At 51.7% G+C, this 22,776-nt stretch overlaps 5 protein-coding genes across 5 annotated transcripts; 4 read left to right on the top strand and 1 right to left on the bottom strand.

The window, feature by feature from the left end:
• Positions 1 to 1,065: 1,065 nt before the first annotated feature.
• Positions 1,066 to 6,634, top strand: ETH_00001370 (protein kinase, putative; the record flags this gene model as incomplete). The annotated part of the gene is made up of 5 exons (XM_013377208.1): positions 1,066 to 2,798; positions 3,006 to 3,245; positions 3,401 to 3,827; positions 4,192 to 4,400; positions 4,651 to 6,634. The coding sequence occupies 5 exons, from the start codon at positions 1,066 to 1,068 to the stop codon at positions 6,632 to 6,634; spliced, it is 4,593 nt and encodes a 1,530-aa protein (XP_013232662.1).
• Positions 6,635 to 11,846: 5,212 nt separating this feature from the next.
• ETH_00001365 (uncharacterized protein) lies at positions 11,847 to 12,242 on the top strand (the record flags this gene model as incomplete). Its single annotated transcript, XM_013377207.1, has 1 exon — positions 11,847 to 12,242. The coding sequence occupies one exon, from the start codon at positions 11,847 to 11,849 to the stop codon at positions 12,240 to 12,242; it is 396 nt and encodes a 131-aa protein (XP_013232661.1).
• Positions 12,243 to 13,167: 925 nt separating this feature from the next.
• On the top strand, positions 13,168 to 13,916 carry ETH_00001360 (OSJNBa0079C19.6 protein, related; the record flags this gene model as incomplete). Its single annotated transcript, XM_013377206.1, has 2 exons — positions 13,168 to 13,521; positions 13,641 to 13,916. The coding sequence occupies 2 exons, from the start codon at positions 13,168 to 13,170 to the stop codon at positions 13,914 to 13,916; spliced, it is 630 nt and encodes a 209-aa protein (XP_013232660.1).
• Positions 13,917 to 15,540: 1,624 nt separating this feature from the next.
• Positions 15,541 to 16,414, bottom strand: ETH_00001345 (uncharacterized protein; the record flags this gene model as incomplete). Its single annotated transcript, XM_013377205.1, has 3 exons — positions 15,541 to 15,720; positions 15,881 to 16,054; positions 16,217 to 16,414. 3 exons carry the CDS (start codon positions 16,412 to 16,414, stop codon positions 15,541 to 15,543), a joined length of 552 nt encoding a protein of 183 aa, XP_013232659.1.
• Positions 16,415 to 20,433: 4,019 nt separating this feature from the next.
• Positions 20,434 to 22,625, top strand: ETH_00001340 (proteasome subunit alpha type 7, putative; the record flags this gene model as incomplete). The annotated part of the gene is made up of 6 exons (XM_013377204.1): positions 20,434 to 20,487; positions 20,677 to 20,792; positions 20,923 to 21,100; positions 21,546 to 21,695; positions 22,217 to 22,393; positions 22,563 to 22,625. 6 exons carry the CDS (start codon positions 20,434 to 20,436, stop codon positions 22,623 to 22,625), a joined length of 738 nt encoding a protein of 245 aa, XP_013232658.1.
• Positions 22,626 to 22,776: the final 151 nt, after the last annotated feature.

Raw genomic sequence — 22,776 nt, 5'->3', positions numbered from 1 at the left:
TGGTAGGGATGAGGCGGGAGGTGCCGCACACCTTCACCTTGACTGAAGCACTTTGTGTATGTCAGTTGCTAGCTCTACATTTCGAGAACATTAACGTGGTTATGATCTTCTTTCATCTAGAGCTAAGCTCCAGGCCTTTAGTTCCTGCGTTTGCTGGTGGACTGATCGGTTGGTGGCGTATCGATTGCCTCGATCTCCAGTGGGTTGAAGCAAATGGGTTGTGAAACCGAGTCACACATTCTTGATATTTAATCCCAACATGTGAAATCTGATATTCTTTTTTCTTAAATCTGCAAATCGGGAAGAACACTTATGGAGTTGCTAAGTTCAGGTGCTGGAGTTGCAGAGTGAGCGAGGCGTGCAAGGCGTGCCTGCGACCGGGCGCGTGCTCGCGAATTATAGAACTTGAATCTCCATGTAGATGGAAGGAGAATGGTGTTCGTTATTCATTTGAAACGCTTTTTATTGTGAATTTCTGGTCTTTTCTTTTTAAATTTCTGTGCTACACAGTCAGCATCGCGAGCAGCACATTGAAACACCCGAGGTGTCAAGAAACACTGGGGCTTATCGGCACTGCCAGGCACACTTTTCACAACTTTGCGTTACGCTCAGCATAATGGCTCATTGGCTTCTTAGGAGTGGGAACAAGACGTTCAGCGCAAAGACCGAGCTGTCCCTCGTCCCCATCACCGCACAACCCTGAGTGGCTGTGCCGGTATCTTGGCATTTTCTCGTTTCCATGACTTATCTATGTCTCCCTCTTTTTTCCTGCATCCTTCATCGCTACTACTTATCCCGCTCACAGCTGCTCCTGTCGCTTCCAGCGGGCACCACTTACTACCAGGGTCCCGGGTGTCACGCGCGTCATCCTGCTGAATTGAGGCTTCATACTCAGGTAGCACTGTTTCATTCATCCTGCAGCCTATCAACGGCTACCCAGTCTTGAGGGGGAGGAGCGTGGTGTTGAGCTGGCAGGTCTTGAGTCACAGGAGTGCCCTTCTCGTATTAGTTTTTGCTGTGGTCCACGGAGCTTCAGAAGGACTTGCGGAATTCGAGGACACCAAGATGTCCTTTATATCGAAAATCCCGGAGCGACATGATGAACAACCCAGCCAGCAGCACCATCAACAACTGAGAAGGCAGCAACAACAGGTAGGCCACCAGCAGCAACAGCGAACAGAACGACAGCAGCGGCAGCAAAGGACACCGGAGCAATTGCTTGTGCGTCTACCAGACCTACCAAGCAACGATGCATGCATTTTTTACAATGCTGAGTCTGCACATTCAGCAGCAGGTGCCACACGAGCAGCAGCTGCACGCACAGCAGCTACGACGGCGAAAAATTCATTCGCCCCAGAGCCTCCGTCCTACCATGAATATGCTTTCCGGCGGTGCTCGAGGGACTTCTTGCATTGCTCAGGGTTGGAAGCCCTCTGTAGTGTTTCCACTCATTTTTTTAGTGGAGAGCCCGCACCGCCGAAGGACCTCTCAATCCAGCGTTCTGCACCAGTAGCAGCAGTGACAGGAGCGCCAGATGGTACATCGGGCTCCTTCGATGGCTCTGTGCTGCAGCGCCAGGGGTTTTGCGTGTCGCCTCATCAACACAGAAGCACACACGGCGGAATTTACCTGCAGCAACTGCAGCAGCAGCGACCGCAGGAGCAGCATTTACAGCAACAGAAGCAGCAAGTGCAGGAGCAGCAAGTGCAGGAGCAGGAAGTGCAGCGGCAGCATTCGCAGCAGCAGCAACTGCAGCAGCAACGGAAGCAGCGACAACTGCAGCAGGTGCAACTGCAGCAGCAGCGGCAAGTGCAAGGAGGACAACAACTGCACGAGCAGCAGCTGCATGAGCATGAAGTGCAGCAGGGGCAATCATTGCACGGATTGAAACAACAAAAGCTGCACACGCAGTCACCTGACCTTTTGTCGCATCGAGAGGAAGGCTTCCCGACCCACCGCTCACCTCCAGAAGCAGCAACTATCGCGGCTGCAGCCAGTGCGGAAGGAAGTTCATCTGTTGCAACAGCTGCAGTGTGGTCGTATTTGCAGGACGGTATGGGACAAACCCGCGTTGACTTTAGAGAGCAGCAGCATCACTTGAATCCCTGCAGAGCCTTCCAGGATCCGCTTCAAGCCCTACAGCAGCAGTACAAGCTGCAGCAGCACAAGCCACAACCGCACCCTGTCCAAGAGCGACAGCAGCAGCAAGAACAGCAAGTGCAGAGGCAGCAAAGGCACTGCGCGAGTGCTACTTGTAACCTACCTGTATCAGTCCCCGCAGGGCGTAGAGCGGACAGCTGCTGCAACGTTTGCTGCGGCAATGGCAGCAGTAGCAGCTGCAGCAACGCGCTCAAGTGTGTGTCATCTGGACTTCCGAGTACTAGCCCCGTGTCTCCTGTACGGCTTGCCGTGGAGCAAGAGACTTCAACCGGATGTACACATTGCCGCAACAGCACAGATTTCAGACAGCTCGATTCGGTAATCGGTAGATTCCAATGCTGCTGTCATGGCAGCAGCCGTGCCCCTCGCAAGTCGATTCAGCTGTTGACGGGCTCGACAACAGTGCATGACTACTACCGCCTAGGAGAGCTATTGTCTGTTTGCTCGCTACTCAAGCCCCTGCAGCAGGGACAGCACAGACTGAAGCCGGGTCAGCGGAATGCATGCCAAGGGGTGTCTCCAGGAGACGGCAACCGGCCGCTACTTTACCACGCTGTTACCGGGGACGAACGACGCGAAAAGAGAGTGCTCAAAGTTATCAAGAAGAAGCGAGGGGCGCTGCAATCTGAAGCAGAGAAGTAGATCCAAACCGAAGAACACATAGCTCTCAATCCTGAGTCCTCTGCCGTAGTCGTTTGTCCGCTTGTTCTTTAGCGGAGAGGGTGCATACTTTATCAGTAGCACAGTGATTATATTAGTATTGGGGTCTAATGCGCTTGGTTGAGATCAACAGGTACGACGTGGTGTTTACGGTCCTCAGTTCAGTTTTGGTGTGGCTTTTGCAGTTCCTGGCGACGCATGTGCACGCACTTGTTGAACCTGCCGCCTCACCCTAACGTTTTGTCGTTCGAGGCTGTCTTGGAGACTTCGGAGGCATATGTATTCGCGTCTGAGCAACTGGAGGGTGGAGAGCTTTTTGACTTCTTGTTGCGGGAAAAGACGGTGCACGAGGACGTGTGTCAGTTCATAATGGTGCAGATTCTCAGGGCGTTGGATCATCTGCACAGACACAACCTGCTTCACAGGTACGTCAAACTTCAGTACGAGATTGCCCCAAAGGCTCGGGTAGTTCCACTGTCATATCGGAGCGCTCTGTGTCGTTTCTTCGCCGTAGTCATGGCACGATGGTGAAGCCATAGTGGTTTGTTCCTCCCTTCTTCCCGGTTGTATTTGGGCGCAGGGACGTCAAGCCCGAGAATCTCATGTTTCGCCGACGCGTACGCAGCCACGTTGCTTCTGCCGCTGCCACACGGCTGCAGCAGCGAAATCATCAGCAGGAAAGTCAACAGCAACTAGAGGTAGACGAAGAGGAAAAGAAACATCTGGAAGAGGTGGAGAGAGCAACAGCAGGCGTAGCGCAGAGGGTCAACCGCAGCGCAGAGCCTCCTCTGTTGTCAATGGAGGAGCAGCACGAGCTGCTGCTCATAGACTTTGACACGTCGATGTTCATCGACGACCCTTCAGGAAATTCTAATGAGGCCGTCACTCCACATCGACGGCTGGTGGGTACATACGGCTACTTGGCACCTGAAGTGCTCAAGTCGGGCTGCTACACCCCTGCCTCGGACTTATGGAGTGTCGGAGTTATCCTGTATATCCTAATGACGGTGAGTTGGTCTTCTCTCAAAAGTGGATGGGGTGTGGAGAGTGCGGGACCGTGGCTTTCAATATGTAAACTCTGAATGAGAAAATGAAAAAGGCATGCTGAAGGGAGATACACAGACAACTGAAGGACTGTGCTCTCTAGTTGCAGCACAGCACATATTGCAAGTGCTTTGGACAGTTAGATGAATGGGGCGTGGCAACATACTCATAGAGATAGCGCTGAGCGCACTGATTTGCTCATGCAGGCAGTGAAGGAGTAAGGGCATACCGTAAGTAAGGGGTAGAAGCAGGAAAAATGATGAGAATGAACACGCACTTTCGAAATCAGTGTCTGCTAGTTTCTGTCCTTCCATGTGTGATTTTCAGGGTTCCCCTCCCCTTCCGATGGAGTTCATGACGTCGGCACGTTCTGCTCTGGCTGTGGTGAAGCAGGTCTCCGAGCAACAAGGGGGTATTGACTTCGAAGCTGCCTCGCTTGTTGAGTTTCCCTCGGCGCAAGACTTGTGTCGCAGACTCCTGGAGATGGACCCAAGAAAACGTATTCAGACAGCAGCAGAGGCACTAGAGCACCCATGGTGAATTCTCTACGACACACGTAAAGCTGCGGCAGCTCTGTGTCTTAACTCTGTACAGGAGCGCCAGTAGCTGTTGCAGTAGCGGGCGAGGCTGCTGCACCAAGTATGGGTAGTTTGCGCCACTTTCAGCTAGCCAGCTGTATAGTCGAGGTGAATCTCCTGTAGTGCGTTGTAGCTGGTTTGCCTTGCGCGTGCTGGGGACTTACCGTCGGAGCCTCTTCGTTCACCGCGTCCTTGCTCTACTGTTCAGGCTCGATTCGGCGCGAAATCGGTCCTTGCCTGGCTGCCGAGGTTTATCGCCCCCAGAGGACTCTCACGGACTTGCAGACACACACAAGGAATCCAACTGGGCTCCCTCTCAACGCTGCCAGCACCAGACAGCCATCGACGTTGCTTTAGTTGATCCGGAGGTGACTTCTGAGCCTCCAAATCATGCGTCCATTGGTAGTGGGGATTCGCTTTCGTTCATTCCTTTCGAGGTTGCAAACGACACGCTCAGCACAGATGGTTGCAACAGGAACGTTGACCTTCCTGGGGAGAACCACGCACAGTTCGATGGTGAAGGGCCCATGGTGCTGCCAGCTTTTACACAAGAGGGAACGGCATCAACGCAGGAGGCAGTAGCATACTGCGCAAGAGCAGCAGTGAGAGGAGCGGGCGAATCATTAGGCGTCATACCACTGTATCCTCGTCTACCCCTCATAGATAGCGCTGCCACGTACGACCGGAAGACATTTGGACGAATCAGCAGCAACAGCAGCACCAGCAGCACCGGCAACAGTGGTAGCAGCATCAAGAGCAGCAGCAGCGTCTCCCTCGGGAGTGCACCCGTAGCCTTGCTTCCCGCGGTGGCTGCAGAACAGCAGAGCTCAGCATCAAAATCCTGGAGCGAGTGCAGTATTGACTCGGGACAGACATGGTGTGGGAAGAGCCCTTTCCAGCCACTTCATGCGACAGATGCGTACCTTTTGAACCCCCGGAAGAGCAGTGACTGGAGCTGCGCGACAACTGTAGGGAGAACAGCAGGAGAATACAGTAGCAGTAGCAGTAGCAGCAGTTTGGGTGGCAGCTTCAGCAGCTCAAGCTCTCTCTGCTGCACCCCCGAATCTCAGTCCCCCATCACGCGAGGACCCCCGTACTTGACGGAAGTGTGCAGCAGCAAGACTATGTTGCCTTCCTGTCCTGCTATCGCGTTTCGCGGTACCTCAGCGAAAGCTGAGGTGCCATCTTTCGCTTCAGGGTTGCTTTTCGAAGACGGCTTCTCTTCTTCGATCGGTACTAGCAGCAGCGGCACCCATAACAATTGCCGAAACAGCCACAGTGGCGCCCAAATCCACAGTCAGAGCAACAACTACTACGTTGGGGGACCAGAAGAAGTAGATGCTGCTCAGGATGATGAGTGGTGTGGTCTTGTGCGACCGCTACACCGAAGGGACAACACTCCGTTGCAGAGCCCCTTACCAGTGGCGCCAGGAAGTATGCTGTGCGGACACGAGGCTTTTGGACCGACGCAGCTGGAGCAGCAGCAGCAGCAGCAAACGGTGATGCTACAGATGCAGCAAATGTGGCACGTGCAGGGACAACAGCATTTGCGAAATAGACGGCGGGCTGCAAATGGACTTGTATGGCAAGATGACCAAATTGCACAGGAAGATGGGATTGTCATGAACCAGAGCAGCTTTGCCGAAGACTGCACCCAGTACAGTGGCGTACCAGCTGCAGGGGCAGCAGTCGCAGCAGTAGGAGATCAGTTGAGGCTGTCGCCGGTGGCCAGCAACCCTGAGTTTTTCCCAGCGGAGGCGGCGTCGCGGTTTGGCAGTTTTTCCAGGTCAAAGTGGAACCACGTTTTGGATGATCCTGCAGTAACGACCTCAAGACCAACAGCAGAGGCACCAATGGACAAGACGCCATGCAACTGGCATGGAACATGCGGCTCTGTGGGGAGCTACCTCTCCTTAGAGGAGTTCTCTAGTGACTGCTGGCAGTATAAGCAGCAGCAGCTGCTGCAGGAACAGTGGCACTACCAGCAAGAACTTCACTCAATGCCTTCAGTGCAGGCGATTTCGTCATCGAGCAGGCCGCAGCCCCTCGCGTCGTGCAACCGTCTTACTATTGAAGATGTGGAGGCCAGCCAGAACAGGCCTTCATCCATTAGGTTCCATGCTGCAGAAACAGCGGCGAGGCAAGGGTTCACAACAAGCACCCACTCTCAATGCTCGTCGAGGCGAATGTGAGGTGCATGACATATAATGGCTTGGCGGTAGTCTCTAGTGACATGTGATGTTGTTGACGGCTTCTCTGCTAGCAGAGTAGTGAGCTATGGGGCAAAACCACCACTGACTAGACAAGTCAGAGGCATTCGAGTTGGAGACGTCGGGGACGCGCAGACGCAGTGGAAAATCCCGCAGCAACCCCGTGTAATACCGCGGCATTGTGTAGTGCGGAGGCAGTGACTTCATAAGGAGACAGGAAGAGTAGGTACTGAAAACGCAGCGAAAGTCATAAATCGGCCGTTTGTCTTGTAGCGGCATTGTGCAGTACTGCAGCAGCACCGTCGCCAGCATGTGGTTGAAGCGGTGTCACTGCTGCTCTGCTGTAGGAAGTGGAGCCTCTTTGTTTCTTGAGGTGACAGCGAGAATATATGTTTATTTTACTCTACCAAAATTTCCCAGCGGTATGCATCCAACGCAGTCGTGCTAGTGCACTGCTGTGGAGAATAAATCCTCTTTGCTTCTTAGGTAGATAGTCTCCGAGATTGTTGATCATTGGGTACCTGTAGAGGTTCGAAGCTGTTGAATGCGTCGGTAGCCGATCGTGCCGCTACTAAGGAGGTGCTACGCGTAGCTGTAGCTTTTCTGAACCAGTGCTTATGTTGAGAGCCCGCTGCCTCGTCTGTTCAAGGGGGTAGGTTGGGAGGCGCTGGCGCAGCGTCTATTGGGGTTTCTTCGCGTACAAATTGGGCTGGCGCCGGATTGATTTCGCCCTTCGTACCGGCAAGTTTTCGAAGTAGTGTGAGCAGTGACAAGTAAACTAAATATCAGTGAGACTGTAGTCTACTCCGTGGCAGCTTGGAAGGTAAGCTGTGTAGTCAGATGGGGTACATCCATGACGTAGTTGAGCAGGTGTTTCCGTGGGGCATTGGAGCATAATGTGCACCCAAACGCAATGTAAGCAATACCGTAAAGCCAGGCACTTTATTGACCGTGCTGCAGTAGCTCGGAAGCTATTTGGACCAACTTGTATTGGGTACGTTGCCTGTACCACTGTTGAGGAACGCTCACTCAATGCACATAGTACAGACGTTAAACACATTTCGCACGAACATACAGACGTCACGTGCATACACTCTTTTCGCAGAGATACTATGGTGCCTTCAGATAGCAAAGTCGGTATAAGGCCCAGCAACCACCAGGAACAGCGCTCGGGGAAGAGTCCCTCTGTGGTTTGGCCCGTCTCGTAGCTGAGAGATGACCCTCATGAGGCAGTAAAGAGGATATTTCGACCTGACATATGCTTACCTTTTGCATTGGGGACATTGTAACTGCTGGTTTCCTAGCCAGCTGCATCGACGTGGGAGGGTGGAATTATTATGCCTTGAAATCATGCCTAACACCAACAGAAAATCATCACCAGACAGGTAGCTCACCCCGGTCACGGGTTACATTAGGCTTAAGGGAGCCTGACTCACAACGGCAAAGAAACCGTCACTTCAGCGAAAGCTTCATCACCTTCAAGCAATGATTTGGGGCGATGATGTTTATCAAAGGCATTTCCAGGACACTACACATCATATGAATGATCTACAGGGCTCTGACTACCTTTACATGAAGCCCGGATGAAGTTTGGGAAGGGGTAGGGAGTGTTTCTGCCGAAACACTATTTTATTCACAGCTATTATGTTACATGGAATACTTAAAGATCATTTCTGGTTTTTCTGGATTTTTAAAAAACTCAATTGTTCCCGAAGAATGATTGAGCTAATAGGAAGAAGATGAAGTAGTTAAACTCTCTCCCATATGAGGGTAGAATGGTATTTTTAAAGCAAGTGACGGCCTGCCGTTGGAAGAGACAGTTTGGGAAGTGCTATCGCTGTATGAAGAAGACTGGGGCCCGCTCCGATTTCTTCGTGCCTGTTGCCCGAAAAACGACAAGCCGTTGTGCGTTCGCAGGCAAGGTTTACCCCAGCGAGACGTCGCCTCCAGCTCCATAGCTACAATAGCGCACTACGCTAAGAATTTTCCGTAGTTTGTCCTTGGGAGATATTATTTTCACCGGAGATAGATGCGCTAGCAATATTATTGGAAAGCTCGTTAAGCAATTATGGCACGAGTGCGTACCTTTGAGGCCTCTGCCCAGTTAAAAGGAACCATGGCATGAGGGCTCGTCTTTGAGATCTCTGTCCGACGCACTTTCAAACTATTTCCAATACGTTTTTCAGATAACCATAGCATGGATGAAGACTTCAAGGAACAAGTGAGTGCTCTCTTTCTTTGAAGATCGGCTATAAGTCTCGAACGACTCTCCTAAGCTAGCCGCAGGACCCCAAAGATACTTGTTTTGTCGTTGTCTTTTCCTCTTAGCGACCAACCCTCTTTCTCTAGAAGAGCAGTGCTCGTTATTCACTCCTTATATTTTCGTTCACCTCAATTGACACGAATCCTCTATCATAGGTGACCCTGGGTTTGCTTTTTCTCCGCTATTTTGGCTTCATGACCTGTTGCATGCCGCTGGACCCAAATCTTCTTAGTTGGTCCGTGTGTAGCCTTTGCGGAGGTTACTCATGCCTCTGCTTATATGTGTGCTCCGCGAAAAAGACCAGTAAAAGGCCTTTGGCTGCTCTTTCTCGCTCTACGCGGTACGAATCGCCAGAGGCGCTATCCCTTGGCTGACTCTTCGCTACTTGAGCTTTGCTGGTGTGTGGTCATCGTAGCAGTAGGGTTATTCTTCGATGTCCCAGAATTGTGGAGAGTGTCCTACCCTTCAAGAAAGCTCTTGAAAGAAAAGGCCTGAATGTGCAGATACTGCTTAGCTTTATATATACTAGGGCACTATCAATCCGTCAATTGACACGCTTCCTTTTGTTTGCATGTAGCTGCTAGGCGCCTGCATATGCGTGGTGGCCCAGTGGTATAAACGCCTAGCACCACTCTCTAGCTATCTAACCAGAACACATAACTCACGCATTACCAAATGGACAATGAGCCTTCTATAGACACAAAAAGGCTTAAACACTATTCCCCTGTAGTAGTGTGAACGCAACCTACAGGCTTGGCTCCTCTTAAACTGCGCCACGGTGTGGACAGCAATATGACTTATTACGTCAGCTTATTATTTATTTATTTGCTTCTAGCATTCTTACGGTTTGAAACTATCTTTTTTACTCATGTGCATTGCTTCGTAGCCCCAGGCGCCACCTGACGGGGCGCTGGCTAGACACCGCGCATTCGTCGTACTGCGTGCAGCTCCTGCCAGCCCTAAAAAGCACGTGGTCTTGCCGTGGTGGACCTTGCGCAACACTTCCTCCAAGAGTCCTTTTCTCTAGCCCTCATTATTTTCCCCCGGTTGTTGGTCTAAGTGTAGTAATCAGTACTACCCCCGATGCCATCGTTCACCATGTGGGTCGTCGTTCGGAAGCGCTCAGTGGGTGGGTCGGCAACCCTGCTGTATACAGCGAGGCAACCGCGACATATGGGGGTAAGTGTACTGCGCACAACTTTTAATCAGGAACATTTGGCAGCAAAATTAATTTTGTAACTGCAGCGACGTAGCAAAGCTCGGTCTTGAGCTCACGTGTGGACAAAGCGAACAGCACGTGGGCCTTGGTGACGTTGGGTGACTCCGCATTAGTCTTCATGCTGAGACCCAAAATGGACTGTGTGGGAAGCAGAGGCCACCTCGAGGACCCTACAGTCGACGGAATTTTTGGTTCCCGCGATCGGCAGTTGCGCCCTTATGATCGTTTAGCAGTAGCTCCGAGCGGACTGAAGGGAACTGTCGCTCTCTGACGAGGTCCCAGTTACCTCCAGAACCAGAGACGCAGAAGAAAAAGTCTAAAAGATATAGCCCAGAGGAACTAATAGTGTAGGTTATAGAGGAGGTCAGAGGCAGAACGCTTCTTCGGCCACATTTTTGAACACGCATCAATTAGTTCTTTGGATGCTTCTGCCTGGGCCTTCAATTTGCACGAGAGAACGACAAATTAGGGCAAATGATCATCTCAAGCTTCTCCATGCCCCTGAAGTAGAGCTGTAAGATGATCTGCCTAATTGTCATGCATCTCACTTGGCCAAGAAGCTGAAGGAGTGTGCGGGAGCAAGAGAGCTCTGGCGCAAGCGAACTGGGCCCTGTGGAATTAGCTCACTCCCGCACCAATCTCTTCAGGAGGCGTTGAAAACAGCTTGTGCGGCCGTTCGTTTCTTCATTGCGGGACCTACTGCACTACAGTCACATTTCTGCTACGGTGTAGTCGCGGTAAGTTTTTGGCTGTCCATGGAGAGGCACGTGACCCATGAATGTTCTTACATAGGGTCACTTAGACACCAAGAATAGGATTCCACTCACAATATAGGGCGTATTGATGGAGAGTGCCACGGGGCAAAGGAAAAGAACCTTGTGGCCTATTGGGGGACGCATAACAGCTGCTGCACTCGGTTTTTATGATAGACTGTAATTGTGACAAAGAACAGCGTAGACGGCAGTTGCTGACGCCGCACAGTGCAGTGTTAACATATAAAAGCTTACGGGAAGAAATAGCAAAAGAGGCTTCGGCTCAAATGGTGACAGCGGCTGGAGTAACCGTAACGCGCAGCACGCGCAGAGGCACACAGCAAAACGAGGGGGCAGTGCGGAGTCAAAGATGCAAGGGATATTCTGCCAGCCATTACAGAATGGGCATACCATTGGCTTCTTCTGCAATTTGGCAGAGGAAGCGTTCTAAGAGTGATTGTAGCGAAGATTGTAGTGCGTCAGAAAGTTCAAAGCATAGGGCCCCGTGAGCGAAGCGCGGTGGAATTTAAGAAATAGCTATGCCTTTTCAATAATAATGAAATTTATATTGGGAGAAGAAATGCCAGCATAAAACGGATAGCGCTCCAGCCTCTGTGAATACTGCTTCTGACTCAGTACTGTAGGTGGACCCTCCATTGTCATTGTAGTGCATGTTATGCCAGGGGATAGTCCCTTCCTCATGTGGGACCAATTCCAGTCCGCTATGAGTGTGATAAAAACTATTATAGGGGGGAACGTGGAATCGGGCGCACCGTTTACCATACTATCAGAAGACGGCAGCACTATGCAGGTCTTTCTGCTGCGCATCGAGTGCCGGTACACCCAGATGTGATTGGAGCCGCGCGAGTGGGGAAACGGACTTATTGACCACCTTGTGGGCCCGGCTCTAACGTATTGGTTGGAGACAAGCGTTCTAGGCCGCGTAGCGATGGCAAAGGGATGATTTGTGCAGTAGCAACTGGCCCTAATGCCACTCCAGTCTCCCTTGAGTGGGGAAACCAACTCCTCAGCACTGCGGAAGAAAGTAATACGAGTGGTGGGCACGCGGAAGGGGCTCATCCGCTTTTGGAAACGCGGTGGAAGTCTGGGTCGGCGTCGATCCTGAGTGAAGAGGCTCCGGGAGCGACGACGGATAGCAGCAGGAAGTCTGCAGAGGCAACAGAAGACGGCTATGGATCAGACGCGACAGAGATTGTGCCACACTGGTGGAGGGAAACTTGCACGAAAGAGCCTTACAACCAAGGGGAAGCATTGTGTTATGTGGGTGCGACGGCGGTACTTCGTGTTGAGCTCGCAGGGAGTCCCTGTGAGGCCCTCTTGGACACTGGGGCTTGAAAAGTTTCATTAGTCCTAAAACAGTCGAACGACTGCAGCTGAAGGTGCAGAAACTTCCAGAAGAGCATAGGTTCGCTGTAGCTACACGTGAACAATTGCGCATTGATCGGGTTGTGACGGGATTGACGATGTGATGCGGATATGCACGTTTTTCCGGGGACATTTTAGTGGGACCCGTTCCCTATGACTTAGTCTTGGGCATGGATTGGCTGACGGAATGCAAGGTGGCCTGGTATTTCCGCTCCGACAAACTCCGAACCTATGTGAATGACCAGCGGTGCGAGTTGCCGGTCGTTAGGACTGGTGAAGCAAAGCTGCAAAGTGACAGCTCCACCCTAGTCCACCCAAGGACCCCGGCAGAGCAAGCATAAGAGATAACTGGCCAAACAAGTGGCAGGTATGTCAGCCGAGGAGGCAGCTATATTCCTACGCCCGTCGCCAAGGAGGTATAAGTCCAACGCGAAGACTAAGGCGCAGGCGCGGATAACCTCGCTCGTTCGTCAGGCGGCGGCTGACACAAAGAGTCTCAGGGCTCCATTCCACGGTTTGCATCTCATACTGGCTTTTCCCGAAGCCCGTTCGGCGGTGCCCCTAATGTTCTCGGATGAATCGCAAGGCGCGCTTTGCTGCGCGTTAATTGGGAATCAACCCAAGTCCTCCGGCTGGGGCCTCAATCGCCTCGGCGGCAGCGGAGAGTGACGAGGAGTCTCCCTGGCCTATGGCAAAACTCGAGCACACTCTGTTCGATGAATGAAAAAATTTGACGGAGGGGCAGCATATTCCATGTGAGATTGTCCAGGTGTTGCGGGAGTATCGAGCGGTCTTTCCCGATAACTTACCTAAGGGATTACCGCCGAAGCCCCCTCATGATCACCATATCCTACTTGTGCCTGGAAAACTTCCAGAGAAATCTGCAAAGTACCGTATGACCCCAGATCAGCTCACATTCCACAAACAGGAGATAGCTAAATTATCGGACAATGGTTGGATTGGACCGACCCATTCGCCTATTTGCCCTCCTACGATCATGGTAGACAAGCGTGATGATGGCTCCGGTGAGCGGAAGATGCTTATGGTTGTTAATTTCCAGGCTCTAAATGCCTTTACGATAGTCCCTGATTTTCCGCTACCTCCCAATCAAACCATTCTGGAGATGATGGGAGGCGCCAAGTATTTTTCCACTTTGGATCTTGAAGCAGGATTCCATCAAATACGTATGGCTAAGGAAGGCCGGTGGAAGACAGCTTTCCGGTCCGTTCTCGGGCTATTCGAGTACCGAGTAATGCCCTTTGGCCTTAAGGGTGCTCCCGCTACGTTCCAGGCCAATACTAATGCCTATCTACAACCTTTGTTGGGATAGGGGGTTATTGCGTACCTAGATGATGTACTTATCTATAGTTCCGATCAAGCGGTGCGGCAGCTCAAACAAACAAACAGCGCTTAATCGACTTCACTACATTACAAGTCCCCGACACCACGAAACTCTTCGAGTTATACACGGACGCCTCTGGTTATGCGATCGGAGCAGTTCTGGAACAAGACGGCAAGCCCATCGGCTTCCTCAGCCAAGTCATGAACCCCATGCAACAGAGATACTCGATCTACGATCAGGAACTCTTGGCGTTGGTCATGGACTGGACAAGTGGTCGCACTTGCTCCGTGTTTCCAAAGTAACGGCTTACCCTGATCATCAAGCTCTCACCCATCTCCAATGACTCCAAACATCGAAGCCTCTGCGCGGACGCACATCCCGGTGGCTAGATTTTCTTGCGGAGCTCCCGGATTTGCACACCACTTATGTTCAAGGGGCGCGCAATCAAGTTGCTGATGCCTTGTCTCGCCGTCCCGGTCTTCCTAACACATGCTCGCACGACACACCATCGACACCACTGATGCTCGAAGTAGGACTAGCCAGCGCGGCTCCCCGCTCTCGTGGTCGGGCTGCCAACTACAGGGAGCTCGCCGGAATTCGTTCACGACGACCCAGACGACGCAACCTGCCGTCCGCACCTTCGCCTGCGCCGCCGGAACCCAATCCAGAGGTGGAACATCCTACACTCACAACGAAGACACCAGCTGACCCTCCTGATATGCGCCATTGGCCGCAAGCTTACTCGAAATGTCCCGTTTTTCGTGTTCCCTACAAAGCCGCAGCAAACCAACCAGGAGAAGCTCTGCAAATAGAGTTTCGTAATCGCCAATTCACCTTTCGCTACGTCCAGCCTTACCTGCACATCCGCGTTTATGGACTGTGGCGCATCTGCGTCCCACAATTCCCTGAGTTCCTTACTCAAGCTCCTCATTCACATCACGACCATGTCACAGCCGGGCATCGAGGCCAGGAAAAGACCTTTGCGGCTCTCAGCAAGCACTACTACTGGCCAGGAATGCGCGCCTAAACTACTGCTTATGTAGAGTCATGCACTCACTGTCGAGCGTCAAAGTCCCTCAACCAGAAGCCTGCAGGCCTTCTTCAACAGCTACTCATCCCTTCTCATCGGTGGGCGAACGTGAGTCTTCCCCTTACAACGACAGGGCACGACACGATTCTTGTCATAGTCGACTCCCTCAGCAAGATGGCTCATTTCGTTCCTGCAAAGACATTCACAGCAGCAGACACCGTGGAGCTTCTCGCAGACCGTCTTATCCGCTATCACGGTTTTCCAGAGGTACTCATATCGGATCGCAACCCCCGTTTCCAGTCGGATCTCTGGAACCAACTCTGTCGCCGCTTTAACATCAAAGGGTGCATGTCCTCGTCCTACCGTCCCCAAAGTGACAGTCAAACTGAAAGGGTTAACCGCACACTGGAGCAGATGCTCCGTACCTATATCAAATCTGATGAACGCGAGTGGGAGCGTTTGCTTCCGGTGTTGGAGCTTGCTTACAACACAGCAAGTGATTCATCCACCGAGCTCTCTCCCTTCGAGGTCATGATTGGCGAGAACCCGTTGACTGCTGCGGACCTTGATATCGTGGGCGCGGCGCGTTAGCCCCTACACTCACCCCTCTGATGACTAAGCTCTTCCGGCAACTCTGCGACAGAGCACAGAGCCACATACAGAAGGCAAAATGGCAGCAGAAATATTACGCAGATAAAAAACGCCGAGCTGTGGAGTATGCAGTGGGAGACAAGGTCTGGCTCAGCAGCAAGCACTTACCGCCTTTCAACAGCTGCCCTAAGTTCGAACCCCGTTACCGCGGACCCTTTGAAGTCATCGAACGCATAGGGACCGTTGCTTACCGTCTCGCCCTGCCCCCCACCTATGAATGCCACAACGTTTTCCACGTCTCGTAGCTAGTTCCTCACCGCCCCCGCCCTCCCGATTTGGTTCCCGTGGAAGCCGACGCCGCCTGGCCTCCTATCTGCGATGCAGCAGGCAGTCCAACAGGGGAATATGAAGTCGACTATATGCGGACCAACGCCGCTCGGGAGATGCAGCCCAGTTGTAGTGCACAGGCACTGCAATAGGGCTTGCTGGCGACCAATAGAAGATAGCTAGCTAGCGACCTACAAGGGGTCGCAACACTGGAGGGGGAACGGACCCTCTTAACTAGGATCAAAGTAAGGCAATTTGTCTGCGAATTAACATGCATACACTAGAGGTTCCTGAAAATGCATGGAGACTGGGGCTGGCAATAGCGCACCACTTCACGAGGTACTGGGCGTCCGCGCCTGAGCCGCGTTGGTCCATAATATAGTCGACCTCGTACTCCTCCGTCGGATTGCCTGCTGTATTGCGGATAGGGGGCCAGGCGGCGTCAGCTTTCGGGGGAACCAAGTGTGGAGGGCGGGGGCGGTGGGGAACTAGCTGCGAAACATGAAAAACGTTGTGGCATTCATAAGTAGGAGGTAAAGCAAGACTGTAAGCGACGGTGTCTATTCGTTCAATGATTTGAAAGGGTCCTCGGTAACGGTGCTCGAACTTCGGGCAGCTAGATTAAGCCGGTAGATGCTTGCTGCTGTGCCAAACCTTGTCGCCCACTGCATACTCCACAGCTCGGCGTTTTTTGTCTGCGTAATATTTCTGCTGCCATTTTGCCTTCTGTATGTGGCTCTGTGCTCTGTCGCAGAGTTGCCGGAAGAGCTTAGTCATCAGAAGGGTGAGCGTAGGGGCTAACGCGCCCACGATATCAAGGTTCGCAGCAGTCAACGGGTTCTCGCCAATCATGACCTCAAGGGAGAGAGCTCGGTGGATGAATCACTTGTTGTGTTGTAAGCAAGTTCCAACGCCGGAAGCAAACGCTCCCACTCGCGTTCGTCAGATTTGATATAAGTACGAAGCATCAGCTCCAGTGTGCGGTTAACCCTTTCAGTTTGACCGTCGCTTTGGGGATGGTAGGACGAGGACATGCACTGTTTGATGTTAAAGCGGTGACATAGTTGTTGCCAGAGGTCTGACTGGAAACGGGGGTCGCGATCCGATATGAGTACCTCTGGAAATCCGTGGTAGCGGATAAGACGGTCTGCGAGAAGCTCCACGGTGTCTGCTGCTGTGAATGACTTCTTTGCAGGAACGAAATGAGCCATCTTGCTGAGGGAGTCGACCATCACGAGAATCGAGTCGTGCCCTGTCGTCGTAAGAGGAAGATCTGTGATAAAATCGAGGCTCACTTGTGCCCACCGACGCGAAGGAATGAGTAGCTGTTGAAGAAGGCCTGCAGGTTTCTGGCTGAGAGACTTAGACGCACGAAAGTGAGTACAGGGTTCAACATACGCAGTAGTGTAAGCACGCATCCCTGGCCAGTAGTAGTGCTTGCTCAGAGCTGTGAAGGTCTTCTTTTGGCCTCGATGGCCGGCTATCACATGGTCATGATGTGAATGCAAGACATGCGTAAGAAAGTCAGGGAATTGTGGAACAAAGGTTCGCCATAAAACATGAATACAAATGTGCGAGTAAGGCGGCACATCGCGAAAGGTGACGTGATGACTGCGAAGCTCTCTCTGTATAGCGTCTCCTTGTTGTTTTGCAGCGACTTCGTAGGGAGCGGAGAAAACAGGACACTTCGAGTAGATTTGCGGCCATTCAGTCGCCGCAGGAGGGTCAGCTCGTGTCTTTCTTGCAGGTGTAGAATGTTTCGCCTCTGCATTGGGCTCAGGCGGCGGAGTTGAATGTGGTGATGGCAAGGTGAGTCGTCTTGGTCGTCGCCAACGAGTGCCGGCGAGCTCCCTGTAGTTAGCAGGCCGACCACGAGAGCGAGGAACCGCGCGCGTTTGTTCTACTGCAAGCATCAATGGTATCGTTAGTGTGTCGTGCGAGCAGGTGTTAGAGAGACCGGGACGGCGAGACAAGGCATCAGTGTAGTGCACAGCGCCTACTGCTGCGACTACGCTGCTACCTGCCCCCTCGAGCAGGGGCCTATGATCAGCATTTAACGTTGGACCATTTCCTTGAAACAGTAGCCCAAATATAACGAAATACAGTTATTTTTAGTTTTCCAAAATCTGTCATCTTAGAATCACCCCCACTTGGGGTGCTCGCCTCCTAGGCCCTGTGGGGAGGAAGTTTGCACTGGTGCCGGCGCTATCGCCAGCCCCAGTCTCCACGCATTGTCAGGCACCTCTAGTGTATGCATGTTATTTCGCAGACAGATTGCCTTACTTTGATCCTAGTAAGAGGGTCCTGTCCTCCTCCAGTGTTGCGACCCCTTGTAGGTCGCTAGCTAGCTATCTTCTATAGGTCGCCAGCAAGCCCTATTGCAGTGCCTGTGCACTACATCCTCACCACAGGGCCTAGAAGGCCAGAACCGTGAGTGGGGGGATTTTCAAGAGAACAGATTTTGAAAGCTGAAAAATTAATGTGTTTCGTGATATTTGGGCTAATGTTTCAGGGAAATGCGCCGAAGGTAGAGGGTTATCATAGGCCCCTACTCAAGGGGGCAGGTAGCACCGTGGTCGCAGCAGTTGTTGCTGTGCACTACAGCGCCGGTGAAACTAAGTTGCGAGGGTTTGTCGTTTCTGCGGAAGTCATTTGTAATGGTCGAGCAAATATATCACCAACCCCATATTTACACTGGGCCAAATATTACACACTGATGCTGAATTTTTAGTGGTAAGCTGGAACTATTCTTGTCGATATCTCTGGAACCTTCTCAGAGCAACAGATCCCGTCGAACTGGTTGTGCCGTACAAAACCATCTTCGTCTACAACAACAGAGCGGTAGACTTCAGTGCACGCAAAAATACATTTTGAATGTGTAACAGCACCAGAAAACGCATATGCATATCGACTGCAGCGCAACAGTTAAAGGCTCAGGCACTCTTTTGCATTAGCGTGACAACTATTCAGTGGAAGCACAACCCGCTTATTCTGCCGTTTGTTCTAGTGTTCTGAAATCCTACCCCGCAAACCTGAAGGTCGCTTGCTAGTCTGTTGCTTAGAAGACGTGCACAAATGAATTCTTACCTACTTATGTGCTCCTGGATCCTTTTCTTACTGAAGAAAGAACTGGTGGGCGAGTCTGCTTGTCTTGCGAGCTGGTTTTTGCTACTGGAAATAAACAGGATGGAGGAGCGGAAGCACTGCCACTTCGTACACTACCAAAAGGGAGGCCAGAAACATTGCATTTGTTTGAGTACCCAGCGCAGTCGCTGGAGTCATTTTGTTCCTCCGGGAATGCCCAGCCAGTTGGGAAGATTCTGCCTCCCTGAAGAAACCAAATCTTTGGGGGATAGCTGTATGCCTGGTAAAATCGTGGATTCCTCACAGCGGACATTTTTGCAGACTGGTCATCTGCGGGAGAGTCATACTTTGTGACTGTTGTGCTAGGTGAATTTCCAAATATTGTGTGTCTAGGCAAGACAAACATTTCCCCACATCACGTAAAAGGACGCCATTTGCAACAAAGTGGAAAAATTGATTTGCTGTTTTATTCTATGAAAAGCGCTTGAATCGGGGTTCTCCCTCCCGGCTATGGCACTGGCCCAGAGCTCCACAGTGTGTACGGCGAAGGCTTTTTGCACTTTTTTCAAATATGGGCCAATGCCAAACAGGTAAAACCATAATAAGTATCGCATGCGTACTACATACAGTATGCTCCTAAAACAGCACCTGGTGTGAATGACTCTTCCGTTGTGCGTACGTATCGCCAGTGAGGTTGCCAGCCCTCGCGTGTATTGCACACACGAATAACAGATCTGGCGCATAAAAATGAACAAGTGTTAAGGAGTGCGTGCTCCGCCGATATTGATATGCTGGGTGTCGGCGTAGGCTTCGTTCTCGTGCGGCACAGCGTTGTTACAAGCGTAAGAACTTCTTCTGCTGCTCCAGTCACTGTACTAGTTTCCGTACGTTTCTCCCTCGCTAAACCGTCCGGCACACAGTGGTCTCTAGAGCCTCACCAAGGCCTTCGCTATAGCTTTTGCACTGCGCTTTACGCCATGAATCCCCCTCATCGTGCTTGTTTCTACAGAATACGACAACTTTTCGAGTCTACTCGCTATCTGCCGCAATCGATGGCAAGGGCGGAAGCTCTTCCGAACCTATAATGGCGCAGCAAGGAATATACGATTGCCAACTTTGAGTTGACCGCATGCCACAGCGTTGAATGTAGGTTTCTACTTTCAAATGAGTTGAATAGAGTTCCAAAAAAGGTACTAGCTCGAAGCGACGGTCTCCAGAGTTAGCTCTCTGCTCCTCACGTATGAACCGGAGGCTAAACCTCCCACAAATGAAGTAACAAGTGATTAGATTCGAGCATACTCCCGAATCAAAATTGTGAGCTCAATAGCTAAACTGGACTAAGGACAGCAGCCGTCTAAGGACTACCGCTGCCCCCGCATGCAGAGCGCAACCCCCTCGGCTGTGATGGAGATTCGGGTATGTGTAGTTTGTCTCATTCGTTTTTTTTCTTGTTGTATTCAACAGGAAATGCAACTAGAATAAAACAGACACATTGAGTTTCTCAGCAGTGGAGGTAACCTCAGTGGCAGCGGCAGCAATAGCGGAACTGCCTCCACAGGTGGCTTTTGAAAGTTGGCCGTCTCTTCTGGCGGCTCACGTGTGTTCTCTTTGCTTTCTTTGTTTAACATTTACAACAAGCTCTCAGTTGGCAGGCTGCAGCGACCAGACCCGCAACAGACCCCTGCTTGGGGAAACGCTGCAGTTGTAGTCTGCGCAGACGGCGTGGCATACAGCAGAAGTAGCGGCAGCAGCCGAAGCAGCAGTAACGGCAATAACACTGACAGAAGATGAGCTATGACAGAGCCATCACCGTCTTCTCCCCTGACGGGCACCTCCTGCAGGTCACACACATTCCATCCAATGTCTTGCACACTGTGTCGGCTGCATCAGTAACAACAAGAGAACCACCAGCAACAGCGGTAGCATCTGCAGCTGATAGGCGAATTATGCTGATAATGCAGCCGCACACGTGGAAGCACCGAGACTGGGCTCTAGGCTGTAGGGCTTATGATTGGGCTGTTTCTCCACAGGTGGAGTACGCCATCGAGGCCGTTAGGCGGGGCGGCTGCGTTGTGGGCGTGAGGGGAAAAGATGCGGTGGTGCTTGCGGTAGAGAGGAAGGCAGCAGCGAAGCTGCAAGAGCCCAGGTGCCACTTAGTGTTTGCAGTGTGCGAATTCCTGACTATTGGAGGATGGCCCACTGTCCCCACGCTTCGGGATATTGAGATCCCAGTGCGTATGCTCTCCTGTTTAGTTCAAGGTTTTGGTTGCATGCAGGACTAGCCGTAAATTGCTCCTGCTTGACGACGGCCTGTGCTGCGCTTTTGCGGGACTGCATGCGGACGCGCGGGTGTTGATAGCGAAGGCCCAGCTGGAGGGTCAAAGCTACCGGCTCAACAATGACACACCACCCACAGCAGACTATATGGCCAGATATATTGCACAAGTGCAGCAGGTAACTGCTGCGACGGTAGATTTTGTTATTTTAAGTGCTTCTGGTGATAATCCAATTATTGTGAAAGTTGTTGCACATGCCATTGCATTAGATGCAGATGCTGCTTTTTCAGCAGCAGCATGTGTGAATCTTTCCAGCTTTCGGCGCTTCGCTGTTGCTTGTCTTTCGCCGTCGCTGTCTCCTCAGGTTGCTTGGTTGTCTCTTCCTGTCTGTCACGTTACAACGCTTTGTGCCTGCCTTCTACTTTGTGCACTCATTTTACGAGTGCTGATGCTGCGAAAGGGGCCAGGCTCATTCGAGTAGCGGTTGTCTTTACATTGTGTGTGTCTTTCTGTGCCCATGGTTGCTCTTCGTGTCAAATGTACCTCGTGTCGGTTAGCAGTTGCAAGAGTCGTCGTTGCACACGATTTTCCACATACTAATGCTTTTGAGTTGAATTGCTCAGAAATATACTCATAGAGGCGGCGTGCGGCCGTTTGGGTTGTCTACGCTGCTAGCTGGGGTGGACGGGGAGGGCAAAGTGGCCCTCTACCAAACTGAGCCCTCGGGCATATTTGCACGGTGGAAGGCACAAGCCCTCGGCAGGAACTCAAAAGTTAGTTCGTAGCAACTCTCAATTCCATTATTTGTACTTGACGTGGACTTGTCTCAAATGGCAAAATTAGGGTTTGTGCTGGTGCTATGGTCTTAACTAGCCATGCAGGTTGTAGTCCTGTCTCGCGGTGTGTTTGTTGTCTCCCGTGCACTCGTTTCCAGGTTTTCCCCGAAGTTTTGTAGTGCCTATGTATTCCACCTTTGCTGCGGTTAGTTTTTCATGTGGCATCGTGTGCTGTTCCCACTCTGCGCCTCTTTCATCTCTTCTTCCTGTGATGGAGTTACTGAAGCAAGTGACTACCCATGAGAGTTGCTGTACTACCCAGGTCTTCGCACTCATTTTGAACTTGGGACCTCAGTTACGAATTTTGGAGCGGGCGTAGCCGCTAGCGGGTTTAGTGTACCAGTGGACAGTCGGATTCCCATCTTGCTGTACATTGTACTTTTGCTGCAGGCATCTACATCTGCCTGTCAAAGTGTGTGTGCGTGTGTGTTTGCGCTTCCACTATTTGTCAATTTCAGACAGTGCAGGAGTACTTGGAGAAGAATTACAAAGAAGACCTGAGCGAGGAGGAGGCCTTCTCTTTGGCGATAAGAGCCCTCACTGAAGTTGTGGAAGCAGGCAAGAAGAATGTAGAATGCGCAATTGTGCGCAAGCATGCAGTTGAGTTTCTGCCAGAAGAGAAAATTGCAGCAGAGGTGAGGAGTACGGAAAAGTAGCAGAGCAGCAGCTGGCGGAGTAGCCGCTGTGGTGGCGCTTGCAATATGTGGTGGCCGCGACGGCGCAGCCCAGAAAAATGGCCGCTTGCATTCGCATAACGGGCTTGCTCTGCAATAGTGGCTTACCTGCGATCGGCGTGTCCCGTAGGTGGAGCGACTCGAGGCCCAGAAGAAATCGGCAGAAGAGGAGGTCAAGCCTTCCGACAGCTAAGACGTTGATCCCCCAAAACTCGTACCGTCAGTGTTGGAGGATTTTTTGCTGCTTCTTGCGTCTCACGGAGATTCGTTCTCTGCTTAGTTGCGCGTGTTACGTGTGTGCGTGCATTCATATGCGCATGCGTACGTGTGTTAATTTATGCATG

This window comes from Eimeria tenella, genomic scaffold, assembly GCF_000499545.2.
Source record: "Eimeria tenella Houghton genomic scaffold, Eth_scaff48, whole genome shotgun sequence".
Lineage (NCBI taxonomy): Eukaryota > Apicomplexa > Conoidasida > Eucoccidiorida > Eimeriidae > Eimeria > Eimeria tenella.
The sequence above is the reverse complement of the archived record's forward strand: the minus strand, read 5'-3'. Positions and strand labels throughout refer to the sequence as shown.